This window comes from Anser anser, assembly GCF_964211835.1.
Source record: "Anser anser genome assembly, chromosome: 2".
Taxonomy (NCBI): domain Eukaryota; kingdom Metazoa; phylum Chordata; class Aves; order Anseriformes; family Anatidae; genus Anser; species Anser anser.
In genome coordinates, this window is record NC_139721.1 from 48,763,368 (window position 1) to 48,784,291 (window position 20,924).

The window sequence follows — 20,924 nt, forward strand, 5'->3', positions numbered from 1 at the left end:
ACTTGTAGGAGAAGGTAAATCTTTCTTTTTGGATATGCCTTTATATATGTGTAAAAATACGTAATACATTATTTTTCATATATACACCAGCTTTCTAAGTAGTCACTTCAAAATGCAGTTTGTATATGCAAGTTAGTGGTTAGGTGTTCATATTTGGTTGAAAAATAAGTGCCATAAAGATAGTTATTAGTATAAAATAAAATCACAGACTGCTTTGGATGAAAATACTTATCTAGGGGAAGTTAAAGATATTTCTAAGATACAAAGACTTTTTTAACATAACTTACCAAAGAGAAGGAACTGTCATGGTAGCATATAAATAGGGCAGATGGAGATAGCCCCTCGAGGCTATGGGACTTGAGTTAATAAACCTTGAAAAGTTATCATAATTTTCATTTTGTATTTTCCTCATGAACCCAAGTAATATAGCTCATTTGTTTTGAATATTACCACTGGACTCCCAGGCAATAAGTTTGATTTTCTTAAACCCTTCTTCAAACCAGATCCAGACCAAAGCTAAAATACTGGTCCCATTAAAGTTAATAGCAAAATTCCATTGGCTTCAGTGGAGCCAGGATTTTATTCTGAGACTGTGGATTTTAGTATATTGCAGTATTTAGTAACACAAGTCAAAGGAAACAGCCTAGTGTTCATAAGGTTGGCCAGCTCTTTTTCTGCTAGTCCTTCTCTGTATCTGTTGTATGTGCCTGCTAGTATTTCATCGACATAAACAACTTGCTAAAAGTTCTCCCAGGGTGTTCAGTGCATCACAAGTATATCATGCCTACCACACACAGAATATTAGCTTTTGGATAAGCAACTAAATACTAGATGGGGGAAGAGGAGGAATGTAGTTAAGCTTATTACACTTGAGTGCTAAATTCTTCACCGAATATAAGTAGGCACTCATGGGCAAGTTAAGTTGGCATCGCAGATTCTTTTTACCTCACATAAGGTAATCTGAACCAATTCAAACCACCTCTTCAGCAGAACACATTTTTTAGGTTGTGAAGAAAATCTGCAAATTAAAGTATTTCAGCGGCAGTAATTTTATATCAGATAGAGAAAGAGATCTGGAAGTTTTCTGTGGAAATAAAGCGGTCCAATGTGGGGATGGTAATCCTGTACTAAAGTAGCAGACATCAGAGCCAAGGAACAAAAGCCAAGCATTTAAGTAGAAAAAGCAGGGAGAGTACAACCTTTCTGCAGCCATCCCTCTTTTCAAGTAGCAGACACGGTATCGTACCACTGCGTTCTAAAACCCAAGCTCATGACTGAATAAAGCCGAGAAAACAGATCCTGCTGTAATAAAAACACATGTAAAATTCCTGGAAATGTTTCCTGTTACAGGCTGCCTGCTTAGTATAGACTGCCTGCACACTGATACAGAGTCAGCGATTGTTTGCTCTGATATTGTTCATATCCCTTTTTGCCAGGAAGATGAAGATCAGACCGGAAGGTTATCGGTCACCTTTGCAGCCATGTTAGGATCAGAAGGCATAAAAAAAACTAATTGTCTTGATTGCATTTCAGATTGTTTTGGTTGGGTTTATGCCCATGGGTTTATGCCCATGACACGAAAGCCATAAAAATAGGCTTTTTCTTTTTTTTTTCTTCTATGGTAAAAGCCAGAGCTTTTGCTTTGGAGTCGATACAGAGTGGTCCAAAAAATGTCCTGCAAGCCAGATCCAGTCCACAGCATGATTCTGCCTGGATTACCAATTTTTTGAAGTGACCCTGTGTTGAGACTATAGCTCTGCAGGAACAGCTGTTACTGGCTCCTCGTGATGGTCAGGATGCTCCTAGTGCACCCTTCGCTCCCCAGCTCGTAGCTCCTCAAGCTGCCACTGTGTCCGTGTTGGAGGTGAAGGCTTCTGTCCCGGGACTCAGGAGCCCAGGGAAGTGCCCCAAATCTGGCATTTGTCTTCCAGTGTTTAAATGATTGTACCATCTTGTCAAATGGGTGATACCTTATTCCAAGATGAGCATTTGCTTTTTTCCACAAGGGAGTCTTCCATTGTATCTCCTTCTCAGTCCTTATGTGGGACATGAGGGACCAGGGGAGCTACAGGTTGCAGTTCCATTGCACAACATATGATATTTTTATTTGGTCTGCTATGAGCTGTGCTGGCTGACAGGAGGTCTGCAGTATATTTGCAGGCACATAACGCATGTTGAAAGTAGACATGCTTTAGAGGGGTGAAACTGGTTGTAGCACAACACATGCAAGACTGAGGAAAACAGGGAAGAACTCTTAGATGGCATTCGTTGAGAGGCCGACGACTTAATGGTCACGAAATAAAGAAGACAGGAAGCTGTCTTGGATGCAGAGACACATTTTCAGGCTAGTACAGGGTACAAGTCAAGAGTATTATTGACCAACTTCATAATGATCCTTCCCCAGCAAGAAGGGCCCTAGTTCCACATCCCAGTGAAGAATTTCCAGCTTATGTGAACAGTTTGCTTATTTATCTTGGACGTAGCCCATACTGCAGTCATCTGGGCTAGACTACTGTAATGTGCTCCTAATTGTTTCCCTTGAAATTGATCCGCAGCCTCTTTGGGATGGAAAGCTGATATATGAAAAAAAATAGAGCCCAATGCATATAGCTGTTCAAATTTTAATCTTCCAGTTCTTGGGTAAGAGCCTCGCACTCCATGTCCCTGCCTGGCAGTTGCTCGCAGTTGGCCGTACAGTCGGCTTTTTCTCCCTCGGCTGAGTCAGGCGCAGGCCGAAGGCGAGTCTTTCTTGTCCTCCGTTGTGGAGCTCCCTGCCAGAGCCCCTTGCTGGCTGCCTTTAAGGCAAGCTGCAAGCCCTGTTTATTTCAGTTGGCCTATCCATGACTGTTTTATGGGCTCCCTACCTTTGTTTTTGCATCTGCTACCCTTTTGTTTTTCTCTTTCCTCTAACTAGTCAGGAATTGAGTCTTTTGGGGCTGGCAGGTCCCTTTTGAATTCTGTGTGTATAGCATATTGTAACATGCTATTAGATTTTGCTTTCCACTTTTACTGTTTTGCATTTGGCTCTTTATGCTGCTTGGCTTGCTTTAGAAAAGATCAAATAAATATATAATCGTGTCAAGTCTTATTTTGTCTAAGAAGGTTAAATCCCGTATCCAAATATAGAAGAGTGTGTTTACGGTGAAACTTAGTACTCGGAGAATTAGAAAGCAAGCTCCAATTAGAAAGTAAGCTGATGCCATGCCGTTTGCAATGCCATGTTTTCTTTAAAAGAAAACTTCCACTGTAATTAGTAGGAAAGTGCAGCCGAACGGGCAGTGCGTTGCCCAACACAGAGCCCGCTGTTCAGTCTTAGGAATAGATCATGCTTTTATATGCTCCTCTGGAGACTGACGGTACTGTGAAGTCCAGTATCAGCAAAACAGAAGTCAAAACATGCGCACAGTCAGGAAATCTTGTACAATAGATAATAAATAGATTTGGTTCATTGGCCACTTCAGGAGGAAGTGTGTAAATGTAATCGTGGAATACAATGGCCTCTGCTTCTACCGTCGAATGTTAGGAGTACAGTGTCTGTTATCCATCCCGCATCGAAGGATTTAACTATTACATACACATATGAAGGCATGTAGATTATGTTGCTATTTGCGTTATGCAGGCTACCGAGGGACCAACAAAAGTTCAGGTCTTTGTTCTAGAAACTGCCTAGGAATCAGCAAAAAGACGTGCTTTACCTCACGCTGAGATAAGTCTGATAATGTCGACCAGGGGAATGAAACAAACAAATAGGAGGAAGAGGAAGTAGCAGTGAAGTGCGGTGCAAGAAGCGAGGGTCTGAGTTCCAATATTGTCATCTAAAAATGGTTTATGGGCACTAAAACAGAGGAGTGAACCCAGGGGTAAGGTCATGCCACTGTGCTGAGCATTGGGAATCCAGGAAGTTACATATCATCCATCTGAGGAAGTTTCAGTTGTAAAATATTATCAAAGCCCAAGACATTTAGGGCAGCTTGGTCCTGCAAAACAATAAAATTATTAATCACTCGACTAATCCACATTAATCAGTACGGCTTAGTAGCAAAATTATTAATCAGCTTGATGATCTGAGCAATCTTGCAAAGAAATGAGCCTACTTGGAATTTTAAAAGTGAGAAAAGATGGAGTGTAAAGCACAATGACTGGAAAAAATGCAAAAGATCCTCAAACCCAACATTATCTCTCACCTCACTGTTGCTTTTTCATCCATCTCTGATAAGACCAAATACTTTTATGCAGGCTAGTATTCAGAACGTAACTTCTCATTTTCTGTGTGTGAGAAAAATGAATCTCTGCTTCCCACACAAAAACACACAGAGGAAAATAAAGGTAAAAGTGAGAGAAAAAAAGGAACAGTCAGTATTTGTTTCTTAATTGTGAGGCCGGTTGCTGTTAGGCTTTTAAGTGTAAAATGTTTAAATCCAGTACAGAGATAGCAGACAACACCCCATACAAAAATTAAAATGCAATCAATACATTTAAGGCACACAGGAAGATGGGGTAAGGGTCTTTGAGACCTCAAGAAGTTTCAGGTGATTGGAGTGAATAACCTGGGGTGTACAGCGCAGCTGTCCCATGGAAGCAAGGAAGAATGAAGCAGAGGGTAGTAAACAAAGTTCGGCCAGTGTGCTTCAGTTCTGGAAGTGATAAATAATAATAGTCTGTGGCAGCTGAGTGCTTCACTGACAAGAACAAGATGACAGTAACTAACTTGTCCCAGATGAAGAACAAAATCTATTTTTTGTAGATACAAGGATGGCTAATTGAAAACTTGTGAGCATCAACAATTGAGTAATACAGGGAAGGGTCTTTTTGTTAGCAGTTGACGGTCTTTCCACTGGCTCAGAACACGCCCTGGCTTTACAGTCCCTCTAAGGGGTGGAAGGCTCGGCTCTCTTCAAATGTCGGTGTCTTTTGTGGCTCAGCAGAGGGGGAACTTTCAGAAGCCAAGGAAATGTTTCTGCCTCGGAAAGACCACTGCTTTCTGGAGCAGGTTGATGACACAGGCTATTGAGTCCTTACAGAGAATTGTTTGTCTTCTGGTTTTAGATGGCTTTAATTCCTCCAAATTGCTCCTTGAATAATAGGAAAAAGGCAATTTGAATTTCAGTGACAGATTGGACATAACAGGTTGCAACTATTAGGTCTAATTTTACCATACTGAGAAATAAAATTGCCTAAACATAAACATCGATCACTGATGCAGTAAATTAATTTGTACAGAAAAAGTAGTTTAACTGCAGTGCACATTAAACATAGAAAATTTTCAAAATTACAGCTCTCTGAATTAATTTGTACACTTGTTTACTTGTTAAAAGCAAAGCGTAACTTCTTTTTCTTTTTTTTTTCCCTCCTCGTTGTGACTTCAAATTGTGAAAAGCAACTACAGGTTGCCCAAAAAAGAACAGATACAACTCTGCAGTTGTGGATGAAACTGAAGTTGTTTTTTTTGTTGTTGTTGTCGTCTCTGAACACAGTAATAGAATTACTGAAGACCTCTTTGAAATACTGTTTCATTCTAGCAAGCAAATTCAGCATTTTAATAGGCTTGAATTATGTTTTGTTAAGAATTGGTGGTGTGAAGTAATTAAAAAATTTTACGATTTGGTTCGGCAATGAGTTTACATTCAAGTGTGTCCTCAGGCTTATTTAAACTGTTGAAATCTTCCAAAGTGTTTCTTAAAAAAATGTTGTATGTATCTTACTCCTTCTCCGACAATCTCTTTTCAAAAAATCTGCACATACTACTATCCCAAATTTTAATACGGTGTCTAGAGATTTAACATAGATGCTGGCCAACTTTTCTTCATTCTGGCAACTGCTATTTGTAATATGCTTACTGTTTTATAAAACGAAAAAGAACAAACTTTTTTTATTTTAAGCCTCATCTATGGTGCCAGCGATCATATACAATCACAAATGTATATACAAGCTGTATAAAGGTTGCCCGAGTCACAGCAGAACAAGATCTGCCCAATGTGGCTTATTTTGATGGTATCTGGTGTCTACTGTTTTCAAGGACAGTAGTTCGATTCAAACACAATTCTGATAAGTGGCAGGTTTTCATGTCTTTAATGCCCTGACAAGGGCATCACTCTCAAGAGAGGGAGGTGAAACCATTTGGATGAGAATTTCTTCCCCTCTCTTTTGTGCTGACACACCAAGATAATGGACAATTAATAGCGAACCTTCTCTGCAGGGAAAGTCTAGGGTTATCACTAATACAAAAGTGCTCATGAAGTGTTTGGACACAAAGGGGAGAGAGGAAAAATAAGCATGAAAAAGTACAAAGCAGGAGCAGCACAAGGCTTAATGTTCAATTACATGTTTTTTCACATGAAATTTTGGTGAATGGCTTGTCAGTGGCAGCAACTACAACTTTTGAGACCTGGTTCACTGCTCTTGACACCTAGCAAAGGACAAGAGGGATCTTGCCATTTACATTTTTGCTCGTGGTGAGAAGGCTGGTTTGGGTTACCTGGAGATACCAGCTTCTGTACCTTACCTTCTGATCCCAAAACAAGCTTTCAGGATGCTCTTCAGGCTCACCTTCAGCCTCATTGCTCCCATTTATACGGTATGGGGATTACTTTCCTTTCCTGGCCCTCGGCATGCATGTTTCCCCTTGCTCTGGGGGAAGGCTGGTTTATGAACAGTGAGCCGGTGCAGCCCGCAGCTTCTACTTTGCTGTGCAATCCCAGCAACACTCAGATGCTCCCAGAGCAGTCAGTGCCCCTAAGGTCACCTGGAGAAGGAGTCGGTGGAGGTCGACAAGTCAACAGGCAGACTGCCTTGGGGATTATTACGGTGGCTGCTTGTGCGCTGCACCTCTGCACCAGATTTAGCAACTGAAGCTGGGATCGTGTGCCTCTGTTGTCCAAGTAAACAGAGCAACATCAGACAATGTTACCTGAAGTTAGACAAACCAAAAGATTAGTCTAAACTGAGCGTGGAACAGGTTAACTGATCTTTCTTTACCCTAAGCTTTCATTTGTCCCTAGCAGCACTGAGCTGTCAATATAGTGTACAGCTACTGATAAGTATGGGTTCTCCTCAGCCTGGAGAGATCTGTCTGATAAGATAAGATGGCCTTAAAAAAGAGAGAGGGAGAAAGTACGTTAACTGCTTTGACTGCAAAATACCCCCTGGTAGCCAGAGATAAGACACCTTGAGCTGCTCAGAAGACCTTAGACAGGATGTAAATGAAGCCAATAGAAAAAAAAAAAAAATCATTTCAAATCCAGCCTCTATTCTGCTCTACTCTTATTTCCAGCCCTGACAGCAGAAGGCTTAATTTACTGTATTTCACACCGGGCTTCCTTTCTACGCCGAGGAAGCTACAAAGGGTTGTTTTAGATATAGGCTTTAACAAAGCAGAGATCTCTTTATTTCTGGAGAGGCCTCTATTTCAGACAGTTAATCACGAGCTTCAGCAGGCTTTGGTGAATGGAAATTATACAGATGCAGAGGAGAAGGAGAACGCTGCCTTTTGCAAAGAATCTCCCCATCTGTTTTATAAATACATCACCTAAATAAGTCTGTATTCACATTAAAGAACTGAATGGAGCAAATATATTCTAAATGCAACTGTTACTTTGCAAAATTCCACATACGTGGGCTAGAGACCTGCAAGGCACGTGGTAGGTGTGAAGTATACAGGTGTTGGTTTTATAGTAGCATTTGGTCTTGTGACCATTCTGATGAATGGGGAAAATCAGTATGTCCCACATAAAGGCTGGAGCACCTGTAAATCGGGGTAAGCCACACACACACCTACCTGTACCTATCCCATGGTGAGAAGGGGCTGTATTGCCTTACACTGCTTTTTGACTACAGTGAGAAGGCACCAGAGACATCCTGCCCCAAGGTGACTGTGCTGCATAAACGTGGCCGTAAGCATTTGTGTGCCATTCTGAGCACTGACTTAGTGTAAAAGCCAAGGTTATCTTTGCTCGGGGACATCGCTTTTAACAGATGTGCAGCACATCTGCACTAACAGTCAGATCTAAGAAGAGGGAGCCTAAAATGTGATGTTAGGTGAACTATAAGAAGCTAAATAGAAATGATTATCCAAAATGTACCTCTCTGGGTTCACCCTGGTGTGGTAGGTACCTCTTTTTTTTCATTTAAAGTTTCTCAGGTATCTGTGGTTTGGCAATCTCTGCAAACTACCATAGCGTGAGCATCTGGGTACCCATCCCCTTTAATCAGCCTGCAGTACAGAGGACATCGTACGCAGCTCAGGGCACAGCGGGCACTTAGAGCAGAAAGTGTTGCATTCCCTTTTCCCTGGGGGGCCAGGTAGTTCGAGTGCTGAATGGCACAAGGCCTAGATTCATTCCCTCAGCATCCCGAGGGGATTCAAAGCCACATTTCCTGCCTCTAAGCAGAAGGTCCTCGGATCTGCAGGGGTCTCTTCCCATGGAAGCCGGGCTTGCTGGAGCAAAGAGTGCTGTATTCATAGGGCTGGGAGGAGCACATCTGAGAAGGGACTGTTCACCTACTGCGAAGGACACTCAGTTAGTCCAGGGGTTCTTGCAGTCTGGACCTTGTGCTTAGGTTTATTTTTGTTTTCATCCAGCGACGCTTTAATGTATAAAGAGCCCAGTCCTCCCCTCTCCCAGCTGAGTGCCCAAGCTGCGAGGTTGCAGACCTTTTCCCGGTTCCCCCCGGGGCCCCATGAATCCTGCTTTCTTTGCTTCTTAGGCTCCTGGAGACACCTAAGTCCCTTTGCAGATCCAGGTCCAGGAATTTTCACCTGTGTAAATAAGACCGCCACCACGTCTCTGTCATTTGAAGAAATAAGCAGCGCTGTGTTTATTTACTGTATTTAATCCTAGCACACTGTAAAATAACGCTGATATGTTTTCGAAAGCGTTAACTGACTGCATGGCTTTCACTTACTCCTCGTTCCGTTTTGCTTTCCATTTCCTGTAAAAGGCTTTGCGATATCTTTCCCCGGGTTTCTTTCAGAGGCACTTATTTACCCCTTTCTTTCTCCCCACCGTCTATTCCTTTGTTTTTGTTTCCCACTCGTTGCCTTCCTTCTTTTCTTTGTCCTAGTTTAGCCCCCATCCAAAATGCATCTTGCTGGTGGATTTCTGGTCTCGAGGCAATGAAGCAAGGAATTGGGGTGGTTGAAATAGAGACACAGGTGGGAGGGACAGGCACATGCGATGAAAAGAGGCAAGGCGGCTGAGTGTGAGGTACACCCCCAGCAGTCCCTGCAGGCCTTCATGATTAAACTCTAGATTAAGGGAAAGAAGGGCAATATTCAAATGAGAACCCAAGGTGGTGCTTGGCATCTCACGGGTTTCTGCCTGCAAATGCTGCTCAGGGGCTCCATCTTTTGTCTGAGCCTCCAGCTACAGAGGTTTTGACAGCCTGCCCTCCTCCCCGCGGGGCTGGGGGCTGGGTGGGACGGGGGACTTGGAAGGCGGCTTTGAAGCGGGGTCTCGGTCAGTTTTTAGGGTCTGAGCCTCCAGAGCGTTTGATTTGGGGAAGGGAAGAAAGAGAAGTACGCTTCGCTGACTTTGGACGAGCTCCTTCTATTGCAACCTGTGAAGGAAGGCAGCAGCCAACTCCTGTTAATACCTGTATGCCACTGGAAAGATACCTTTATGACTAGGACCGTGGTACAGGGGCTGCTGTCCCTGAGGTTTCTGTACACTCCCACAGCTTTTGAAAGGAGCTGCTCTTAGGGGAAGACTGGAGGGAGAGTTTCTTGTCCTATCGTGGTGCTGTCTGGGGAGAGCACGACCCACTGACAGCAGAATGAATGCAATGGGGAGTTACTGGCGTCCGGTGAGGAGCCCGAACTCTCGTCCCCTAGTCATGCATTCTTCTTAATAAGCTGCACAAACCCTGTTATCAGCACCGCAAATTATAATGATTATTTTCTACCAAAGAAGCGATTAACTGAAACACTACTTTTGGTGCACGACGTTGTTAATGTACAGGTTCTTAGGAGACCGCTATTATGTGCAAGTTTGCTAGAACGTTTCAATGGTTTTTTTTGCTCTCCCATTATCTTGATTCTCAATGTAATTATTCTCAGGGTGATTTTTTCTGACCATAGCTTCAGATGGAGCAAGCCTGGTGGTCTCTGACTCATACTGTACAAACAAACAAAAACAACTCCTAAAAGCAACGGCAACTTAAGAGCGGAAGAAATACGGTGTAAATGTGTTTGTCACATTTAAGCAGTGGACAAATGAGCTAATTTGAATCGCTTAGTGCTTGTATAGTCACAACGAAACAACCCCTGTAAATTAATTGTGTGACATGTGATTCCCAATTATGTAAAGCAGTATAATAAGCTTTGAGGATGGTGACTGTCATTAGTTATATGTACAGGACTGTGGAAAATTACTTATTCTTTCTCTTTGCCTTGAGAGGCGCAAAATACTGGCTTCCTCAAACAAACCGAGGGTTGCTCTGTTTTCTTCTAGTTGCAAATTGGTTTTTGCGTATGATTTGAAAGGTGGAGCAGAATGTGAACTGCTTACATTTCCTTTAATTCGGCTGTAGAAGATGGAATTCATCGGGCTCCGTCTGTTCAAATGAACTTTAAGCAACAATCAAGGAAAACATTTATGCTCCTCTCTACATACGTAATAGTAATATGTCTTGTGAAGAAGACATAATGGAACTGAAGACTTAGGTTACCTTAGGAGAGCAATATGGGAATGTTAACTACTTATCTAAGCATTAAAGGCATTTTATAAAAGCAAGCGGGTTTTTTCCTATGAGGTATTAAAGGGCTGTATTTGTTGTTTCTAGGAGCTGCCTTTCTTCTGGTTATGAAATTTAAAATGGGGAAACTTCCCTATCGGCTGTCTCGGTTTGGTTAATCAGGAACCCCTGTATGTTTTTCCCCCAGTAATCTAACTGTTAATGCATTTAATTGGTGCTCCCAAAGTAGTTTTGAAATATTGATAGATTTTAAAAACATCTGTAAATTATAAATAATTTTTAAAGTTCACGTTTCTCTTTTGAATGCCCATTACAGAGTATTAGTTTTCAAGCCATTTAATAAGTTATGAGACAAATGAGTGAGTTTAATGTGGGGTCACTGATGTGAAAAAAATGTGATGGTTATATTAAAGTTGCAGTTTTTCCAAAACTGTGTCTATTTCTATTGAAAACAAATGGAGAATGTTATGTAACAACATATATATTATTTAAAATGACTTTAAAGGTGAGTACTATCTGCTAATTCCATTAAAAACTTCAAAACCATCGTTTATTTTAGGGCCATATGTGTTAGCACATCACTAATCTTAATGCTTAAACACTGTCCTTTGATCTTCTTGTTATTTAGATATATTCCACACACAGCACTATATTGTTTTATTTCAGTAATATCTAACCTCTTCATTTACTATTTGTTCACACCTGCATATTCCCTTTAGATTCCTTATCTCATTTTCAAGGTAGCCCTGCAGACAATTAGTGGAGGTAATAATATAAAATGTGTCCAGCACTAAAACCTGTAACAGCCATTACAAGTAAACTATATGATATATAATAACCACTCCACTCAATTACCTACACAAAAATGCAAGGATTTAAAACTGTGGAGGTCTGTCATCCATCCAGTTAAGTGACCTACCTTCCTGCTTCTTAGTCCTTTCCTTTCTTGCAGTTTGAATGCTGTCTTGTAGCTCGTCACCTGGTAAACTGATGAGGCTGTAAGTTTGTATATGTTGTCCATCCCTTTCCATATGTGTGGTGTGTATGAGGGCATATGTGTGTATACACGTGCATGCAGTGGTATGTGAACAGGTCTTTGGCTGGTGGTGGTACAACAAATAACACCTACAAAACAGTTCAATGAGTACATGTGCATACATATTCATCATCCATACGCAAGTGAAATTACGTCTCAGACGCATTTACATTCTGCTGCTTGGTACACTTGATTTGGCATTTTCAGTCTCTCTTCCCCTCCTGCGTACCCATTGTTATAAATCGTGTCCCTTGCTACTCAGTGCTTCAGATGGGTCCAGCAGGATGGCAGTGTGACCAGTCTGCCATTGCCATCAGCTGGGCAAAACGGCGAGAAGGTGTCAGCAGGACCCGGCGCCCGAGGGTGTCTGTCAGCTGAGCGGCTGTGCTTTCTCCTTGGTCGCGTCCATCAGCTTAAGCTTTTTGCCAGCTCTGCGTTTCAGGGGGGGAGAAAGGATTTTTCTTGCAGGGATGGCTCAGACCTAGGAGATACGGGTTCTGTTTCCTTTGTTGCACAGATTACATTTGTAACCCGAGGCAAACCGCTCCAGCTTTTCTGTGCCCCAGTTACAGGAGCAGCAAAACAGGGAAAACAGAAAGCTACTTTTTATAGGATACCGAGAATATTAATTTATTTTTTTTTCATATTTGTAAACTCTCTTTATCAGAGGAATGTTCTACGTTGTGGCGCATAAAGGTTTGCTGATAGTTTCTTTAGGAATGTGGCCATTTGTCTAGTGGCAGCAAAAATTGTTTTTAAAACATACAGAAAAATAAGGCATGATAAAGCAAGTGCCCTGAAGCATATTCCAGCCAAAGTGTGCATATGTCGTAAACCTTCCTGGTGACTAAATAACATTTTTCTGAAGCGGTACTGTTAATTCAGTCAGCAGCACCAGGGATAAGATCACTTTTAAGACTTCGCGACTACTGAGGTTGGCACACGAGTGGCTGGCCGCGAACTCCACAGAGGTGCTTTTGTGCTCTGATGCTCCCCCTTCTTCCCTCCCCCTTCCATGGGATAACTCCTTCTGGTATTACTTCACTTTTCTGTTAGTGAGCACTTTCCCCCATAAATATGACTGAACAGGTGTTACTCTGCTACTAACTGAGTTTCCAGCTGTCCTCCTCCAGCACAGACCAGGCAAAATCTGTTGTTTAGTCCTATTAGACAGACTAGAGAACTATCAAGCCTGAGATGGAGGTCTTCCTTGCAGGATATGGTAGTTTTGCTGCCAGAAGATGGTCAGGAAGGCCTGGCTGGCTAACAAAGACAGTCCTTCAGCTGCTGGGTGTAGTTCCAGTTTTGCATCCCCTTTGGCAGCAACACAGAGACTGCTGCAGTGTGGCCAGCCAGCAAAATTAGGAAATAAGGACCTCTTTTATTTACTCAGGCTGCTGAATCATGGGCATTCCTGTCTGCTTGGAGAAAAGTCAGGCAGCTCTACTTTCCACTGGAAGTCTCAGGAGTGCTTGGTACTTTCATCTCAGAGTGTTCACACACTTGTTTTAATGTGCTTTATGGAAATGGTGAAACTCAGCAAGTACAGTCGGTGGAGAAAAACATCTGCACTAACTATTCACACACATTTGCATCTTTAAATAGACTTTTAGGCCTTGTAGCTGATTTCCAGCAAAGATTTTTGGTTGTGAGTGCTAGAGCTTTCTTAGAGTCAGCGAGTGTGAAGTGACTGGTTCCAAAAATTAAAAATTTACATGGACATGTTAAGTGCATCACACTGAAACTCAGAATACTTGCCATAACACAGAAAAGGCATTTACGGTAAGTAGCACTTAGTGAGTACAGAAGAAAACAGAATAAGTCAATACAGAAAATATATTTTAAACCCCCATAAACACTATGTCACATACCTGGAACCCTCTTCTGCCCCAGATAGTCATGTGCCACTGCTGGGGACTTGCATGCATGCATCTGAACTTCATCCTGAGTGTTTGAAAGCAACTCGTTATAACATTTAAAATCAGTATTTTTAATGTTGACATAGCTCAGTGGGTAGGTGTCTGCAGATTTATATGCACATGGATGTATGCAGAGTAGCAGCGAACTGTTTGTATTTCCTATTGGAGTGATTGGCAAAAAGGGATTTGAAGTCTTATCCCAGCCACGGGTCAAACTTCACCTCCAGCACAAAGTGGGTCTGTGTGAGGTGCACCTGGGCAGGCAGCAGTGGGGTCTGCACCCCAAGCCCACTGCTCACCTGCGGGGAGCTTCAGTCCAGCTCCCTGGGGTGGCTTGGGGAGCCTGTAGCTGCTCACCAAATGCCAACACTCATAGCATGGCCTCAGCACGTGGCGATTGCTGACTGCCATTGGGAAATGACCAGTTGCACCTTAGTTTTGTGGCTCTGCATCTTCACGAGGAAGCATGGGGAGATGGTAGGGTGGGCAATGCCACCGTTCAGGTCCTGCTGCATCAGCAGCAGCTACCCTTAGTCTGGGTTTCCATCACGACTTCTGTCCCCGGATCCATTCCTAGGCAACCCCTGAGCTCACCGGGTGTGAGTCCATCCCACGCAGCATTCCCAGCGCTCAGGCTGGAGTCGGCACAGGGAAAATCAGCCCGCAGCGAAACATCTCCCGTGGCAGCAGGGGCCTGCAGGCCCCGCTTCGGAAGCCCTTTGTGCAATGGCGCGCTGAGGCCCCCATTCCAGAGCGTGGCGGCCGGCCAGCTGGGCCCCCTCCATGCAGTGCCCCGGGGGAAACCGCAGAGCCATGCAGGCCGCCCCGTTGTGCTCGGCCTCAGGAAGATCCTGTTGTCCTCCCCGCTGCCATGTGCAGGCTACCCTGTCATGCTCGGCCTCAGGAAGATCCTGTTGTCCTCTCCCCGCTGCCCTGTGCGGGGTTCCCCGAGCCTGACGGGAAGGAAGAGGTTCTCCGGTAGCTCGGAAAGGGCAGATTTGCAAAACAAAACAAAACAAAACGAAAAAAACAACCAGAAGACATTAGATTAGACCTTTAAGTGGTTTGCTCTTTTCCTTTTTGCACTAAGAAAATTACTGTGCAGAATTGTTATGGGCTTTGATTAAAAAAAAAAAAAAAAAAAAAAAAAACGACAGCAGCGTGACATGCAGAAACATTTGTGTTTGCTGGTTGGAAAGTAAGAACCAGGTTTGTGCTGTAGTAGCTGTATTCCCCCTCCAGTGTTTGTTTGTTTGTTTGTTTGTTTGTGTTTTTTTTTACCTTGTGCAAAAGCTAAAGGAGAGAACCCCAAGCAAACAAGGAGAATTGGATGGGGGAAAAGGGGCTCCCCTTGCTTCTCCTGTGGTCGCGCTCAGTGCTTGATCCCGACCCCGCCGCCAGCCCGATGTCCCGCTGGGGTTCACAAGCCAAAGGGAACAGTTGTATAATAGGTAAAACCAAGCAGGCAGTGGTCACAAAAAGAAAGTGATTTACTACCGTGTCAGTGATAGTACGCTATTCATAACACTTAGTATATATTCCTCTAAACATTTATACAATAATATATCATTTCTGCATTGGCTATACATTTTAATACTAGATCTGGTTACAAAATATGGTGCTTAGGCAGTTGCAGACTATTTTTCTTTGCTCAGTTTTTTGACATAAATTCCTGCTCATCTGCTGGCAGCGTTTGTATGTCAGAAATACATTTGATTTTTAAAGGACAGAACATCTTTCCACTTTGGAGACCTGGCTGAAAAATGTTCATTTAAAATAAAGTTTAAAAATGTAATAAAAGGTAACATCTTTTTCTGTGAGTAGGTTTACCACTGCTTTGATCATTTCCAATTTTAAGAGTCAAACCCCGCAATTTGAAAGGGCAGTACACAGATTTACATCAAAAGTCTCCTATGAATATTGCAGTCATTAATGTACCAACTTGAAAACTCAACTGTCTGCTATCATTTAGTATGTATGACAATGAGCAACTTCACTTCAGTACACTGCAAAGCCTTTTAGTAGATGGTAGTACTTTTGCCGGAGGAGAGGATTTTAATTTTTTTTTTTCTTAAAAAAAAAAACAAACACTTTGTTTTCAGTTCAAAGACACAGTGCTTGGGCTTGGTTGTGGTTTTATTTATTTATTTATTTATTTAAATGAAAATCAGTAGTGTAGATTCATCCATAGGTAAGTGCAGGTATGTACTGGGGCATTGGTGTGAGTGGGTGTCCGTGCGTGAGAAAGGTGTGTGTAATTTGTGACTCCCCCCCCTTCAGGAGGTAAACAAGAGGATAAAAAGCCATGCAGTGTTCAACTTACGCTGAAAAGCATTGTGTCAACGGGCAGGGATCCAGGAATAGTGTTTGGTTGTTTTCTCAGAGTTCGATGGTTGCCATCTGGCATTGATAGGGAGATGGTGTTGTCATCAGTTTCTCGATGCAGGAAAGGAATGAATCCTCATCTGTTTCCTGTGGATAAGCAAGAGGTTGATCATCTAGTAAAATCTTGTTACCTTAAAGAAAGCAGGCTTGGAATTTGTTCATATAATATAGGCCAGCTCCAACTTTTATGCTAGTGTAGTAAATTTCTTGAGGGAAGGCTGAGGTTGCAAAGAAACTATTTTGCAAGAATACCTTAAGAAAGGTGTTTTTCAAAAAGGTTTATCCTGTCTTTTTCTGTGCTATTACTGTAATCAATTTTAATTTTAAAAGGAGAAAAGCACAAAACCTTGCCCCTGGAAAGGAATAAAAGGATTATTTGATTTAGAATGGTCTTTCAAGCATTCTTATGAGTGTAATCATTGGAGCAACATAGTTTACACTTAAAACAAAAGGTGTAAAAATTGTAGAGCACACCTGGTAAAAAAAAGTTATGACTTGCCCTGTCTAGAGGTGAGGTAATATCATGGATAACTAGTTTAGTTTATTATCTGGCTAGCATTCCTGTTTTGTCTTTTCCTTGTTACTCGTAAATTGTCCAGCTTTTACCATAATCATTTATCATTTTTCCTGTTTCCATTTTTTCTCAAGTCGCTTTGTCTGTGATCACCTCACAGGACAGGTTCTGCTGGACTAAGGAAGTTCAGCTGGCTGAGGCTTTTGCAAAAAGGAAGAAGTGGTGGGCAACCTCTTGAACTTAGAAAAGAAAAAAAAAATGCTGTTCACTTCTGACCCTTGTGAAACTTTCTCATTTTCCTTGATCCTGGCTGTTAGTTTGTTAGTTTTGAACATTTAATGATCCAGCTGCCAGCTTTCAGTAACTGAATTGCATAGTTATTGGAAAAATCTGGTTGCACTTTATTAGCGAAAACATTGCTATTTATATTGTTGTCCTGTTCCTCCCCTGTAATTTTTCATATTATTTTGAATAACACCCAAGTCTCTGTCAGTAATAGCCTTTAAAAGATTTCTGCGTTCAAAATCAACTTCAAGGGAAAAAAAAAAACCTGTGACAAAGCAGAGGGATTTTTTTTATTAAATATTAGGCATGTGGGTTGACTGTATTAATTTTAAATCATTCCTGTAATATTTTCTCCCTTCCTTTGACTCTTCAGATGCTCACATAATATGCAAATCATTTTACAATGGATACAAAAGAAACATTAAATATATTAAAATCTGCATTTTAATAAAGGTGTCAGTGTATAATACATATCCTGCAACCGAGAAAGAATGATAAAAAAGCAATAAAAAGGTAATATAGGCACAGAACTATTTAATAACTTTTAATGTTTTACAGTCTGATAAAAATAAATGTGGTCTTGAAGCTGTTGGGTACAGGTGTAAGAAATATCCTACTCTGAGTTTAATGTTTTAGCTATTTAGGAGTAGCAAGTCGGCATTGCTCATGTACATTCGGTGTCTCCTTTGAGCTGTAGGGATTAATCTTGTGGGCATGTTTCTTTTTCATTTCAGATGGAGTGGATGTTGAGGATGACCCCACTTGCTCATGGCCAGCATCATCACCTTCGAGCAAGGACCAGACTTCCCCGAGCCATGGAGAAGGTTGTGATTTTGGCGAAGAGGAGGGAGGCCCAGGGTTGCCCTATCCATGCCAGTTCTGTGACAAGTCGTTCAGCCGCCTCAGCTACTTAAAGCACCACGAGCAAAGTCACAGCGACAAGCTCCCTTTCAAATGCACGTATTGCAGTCGTCTCTTCAAACACAAACGGAGCAGGGACCGCCACATAAAGCTTCACACGGGAGACAAGAAGTATCACTGCAGCGAGTGTGATGCAGCGTTCTCGAGGAGCGATCACCTTAAAATTCACTTAAAGACTCATACGTCCAACAAGCCATATAAATGTGCCATTTGTAGACGTGGATTCCTGTCATCCAGTTCGCTGCATGGTCACATGCAGGTTCACGAGAGAAACAAAGATGGCTCTCAGTCTGCTTCCCGGATGGAGGACTGGAAAATGAAGGACACCCAGAAATGCAGTCAGTGCGAGGAAGGCTTTGATTTTCCTGAAGATCTTCAGAAGCACATTGCAGAATGCCACCCTGAGTGTTCCCCTAACGAAGACCGGTCTGCTCTTCAGTGCGTTTACTGCCACGAACTCTTTGTAGAGGAAACGTCTCTGGTCAATCACATGGAGCAGGCCCATAATGGTGAGAAGAAGAATTCATGCAGCATTTGCTCCGAGAACTTTCACACTGTGGAAGAGCTGTACAGCCACATGGATAGTCACCAGCAGCCAGAGTCATGCAACCACAGCAACAGCCCGTCGTTGGTGACTGTTGGCTACACCTCAGTCTCCAGCACCACTCCCGACTCCAATCTCTCGGTGGATAGTTCAACGATGGTGGAAGCGGCTCCCCCTATACCGAAAGGCCGCGGAAGGAAGCGGGCAGCTCAGCAAGTGCCAGATATCACTGGTCCTTCGAGTAAACAGGCAAAAGTTACCTACAGCTGCATTTATTGCAACAAACAGTTGTTTTCCAGCCTTGCAGTCCTGCAGATACACCTGAAAACTATGCATTTAGATAAACCCGAACAAGCCCACATCTGTCAGTATTGTTTGGAGGTGTTGCCATCTCTCTACAATCTGAATGAACATCTTAAGCAAGTCCATGAAGCTCCAGACCCAGGACTGATCGTTTCTACCATGCCCGCCATGGTGTACCAGTGCAACTTCTGCTCTGAAGTGTTCAATGACCTCAACACTCTTCAGGAACATATCCGATGTTCTCATGGATTTGCCAACCCTGCTGCTAAGGACAGTAATGCATTCTTTTGTCCCCATTGCTACATGGGATTTCTTACAGATTCTTCTCTGGAAGAGCATATTAGACAAGTCCATTGTGATCTTAGCAGTTCCCGTTTTGGTTCCCCTGTGCTCGGAACCCCAAAAGATCCAGTGGTGGAAGTGTATTCTTGTTCTTACTGTACAAATTCTCCAATATTTAATAGTGTTCTTAAACTGAACAAGCATATCAAGGAGAACCATAAGAACATTCCTTTGGCACTGAATTACATCCATAATGGAAAAAAATCCAGAGCCATGAGTCCCTTATCTCCTGTAACCATTGAGCAGACCTCTTTAAAGATGATGCAGGCAGTTGGAGGTGCTCCTCCTCGTCCTGCAGGTGAATACATTTGTAATCAGTGTGGTGCTAAGTATACTTCCTTGGACGGTTTTCAGACTCATTTGAAAACACATCTTGACACCGTCCTGCCAAAACTGACCTGCCCTCAGTGCAACAAGGAATTTCCCAATCAAGAGTCCCTGCTGAAGCATGTTACCATTCATTTCATGATCACCTCAACCTACTACATCTGTGAAAGCTGTGACAAGCAGTTTACTTCTGTGGATGACTTGCAGAAACACCTGCTGGACATGCATACGTTTGTATTCTTCCGCTGCACCTTGTGCCAAGAGGTTTTTGACTCCAAGGTCTCTATCCAGCTACACTTGGCTGTGAAGCACAGCAATGAAAAGAAGGTGTACAGATGTACGTCTTGCAACTGGGATTTCCGCAACGAGACTGACCTGCAGCTTCATGTTAAACACAACCACCTGGAGAACCAAGGCAAAGTGCACAAGTGCATCTTCTGTGGTGAGTCCTTTGGTACAGAGGTGGAGCTGCAGTGTCACATTACTACGCACAGCAAGAAGTACAACTGCAAATTCTGCAGCAAAGCTTTCCATGCTATCATCTTGCTGGAAAAGCACTTAAGGGAAAAGCATTGTGTTTTTGAAACAAAAACTCCAAACTGTGGGACGAATGGGGCAGCCGAACAGGTTCAGAAAGAGGAAGTGGAGCTCCAGACCTTGCTGACAAATAGCCAGGAGTCCCATAACAGCCACGATGGCAGCGAAGAAGATGTGGACACATCTGAGCCTATGTATGGCTGTGACATTTGTGGAGCAGCTTACACCATGGAGACTCTCCTGCAAAACCACCAGCTTCGAGACCACAACATTCGGCCTGGAGAAAGTGCCATAGTGAAGAAAAAGGCTGAACTCATCAAAGGGAATTACAAGTGTAATGTGTGTTCTCGAACATTCTTCTCCGAAAACGGGCTCCGAGAACACATGCAGACACACTTGGGACCAGTGAAACATTACATGTGCCCGATCTGCGGTGAGCGGTTTCCATCTCTTCTGACTCTTACTGAGCATAAAGTCACACACAGTAAGAGCCTGGACACTGGAAACTGCAGGATTTGCAAGATGCCCCTCCAGAGCGAGGAGGAATTTTTAGAGCATTGCCAAATGCACCCTGACTTGAGGAACTCCTTGACGGGGTTCCGCTGCGTGGTGTGCATGCAGACCGTGACCTCCACGCTGGAACTGAAAATCCACGGCACGTTCCACATGCAGAAAACTGGAAATGGTTCTGCCGTGCAGTCCACGGGGCGTGCGCAGCATCTCCAGAAATTGTACAAGTGTGCTTCCTGCCTGAAGGAATTCCGTTCGAAACAGGATTTAGTGAAACTTGACATCAACGGTCTGCCATATGGTCTGTGTGCTAGCTGTGTTAATCTCAGTAAAAGCGGTAGCCCAAGTGTCAACATCCCTTCAAGCAGTAACAGACAAGTCATGGGCCAAAATGAGAACTTGAGTTCCATTGAGAACAAAAGCAAGGCAGGGGGACTGAAGACGCGATGTTCTAGTTGCAATGTTAAATTTGAATCAGAAAGTGAACTCCAAAACCATATTCAGTCAATCCACAGAGAGCTTGTTCCAGACAGCAACAGCACACAGCTGAAAACACCACAAGTATCTCCAATGCCCAGAATCAGCCCCTCCCAAACTGAAGAGGTAACC

General features: G+C 42.9%; 1 protein-coding gene across 11 annotated transcripts in view; it reads left to right on the plus strand.

The window, feature by feature from the left end:
• ZNF521 (zinc finger protein 521) overlaps nucleotides 1–20,924 on the plus strand; it is a 231,772-nt gene that overhangs the window by 75,938 nt on the left and 134,910 nt on the right. For all 11 annotated transcript variants that reach the window (XM_083821822.1, XM_083821825.1, XM_083821826.1 and 8 more), the window contains one exon: nucleotides 17,566–20,918. In XM_083821822.1, the coding sequence (XP_083677948.1) occupies nucleotides 17,566–20,918 (3,353 nt within the window). The remainder of the gene's footprint in view (nucleotides 1–17,565; nucleotides 20,919–20,924) is intronic.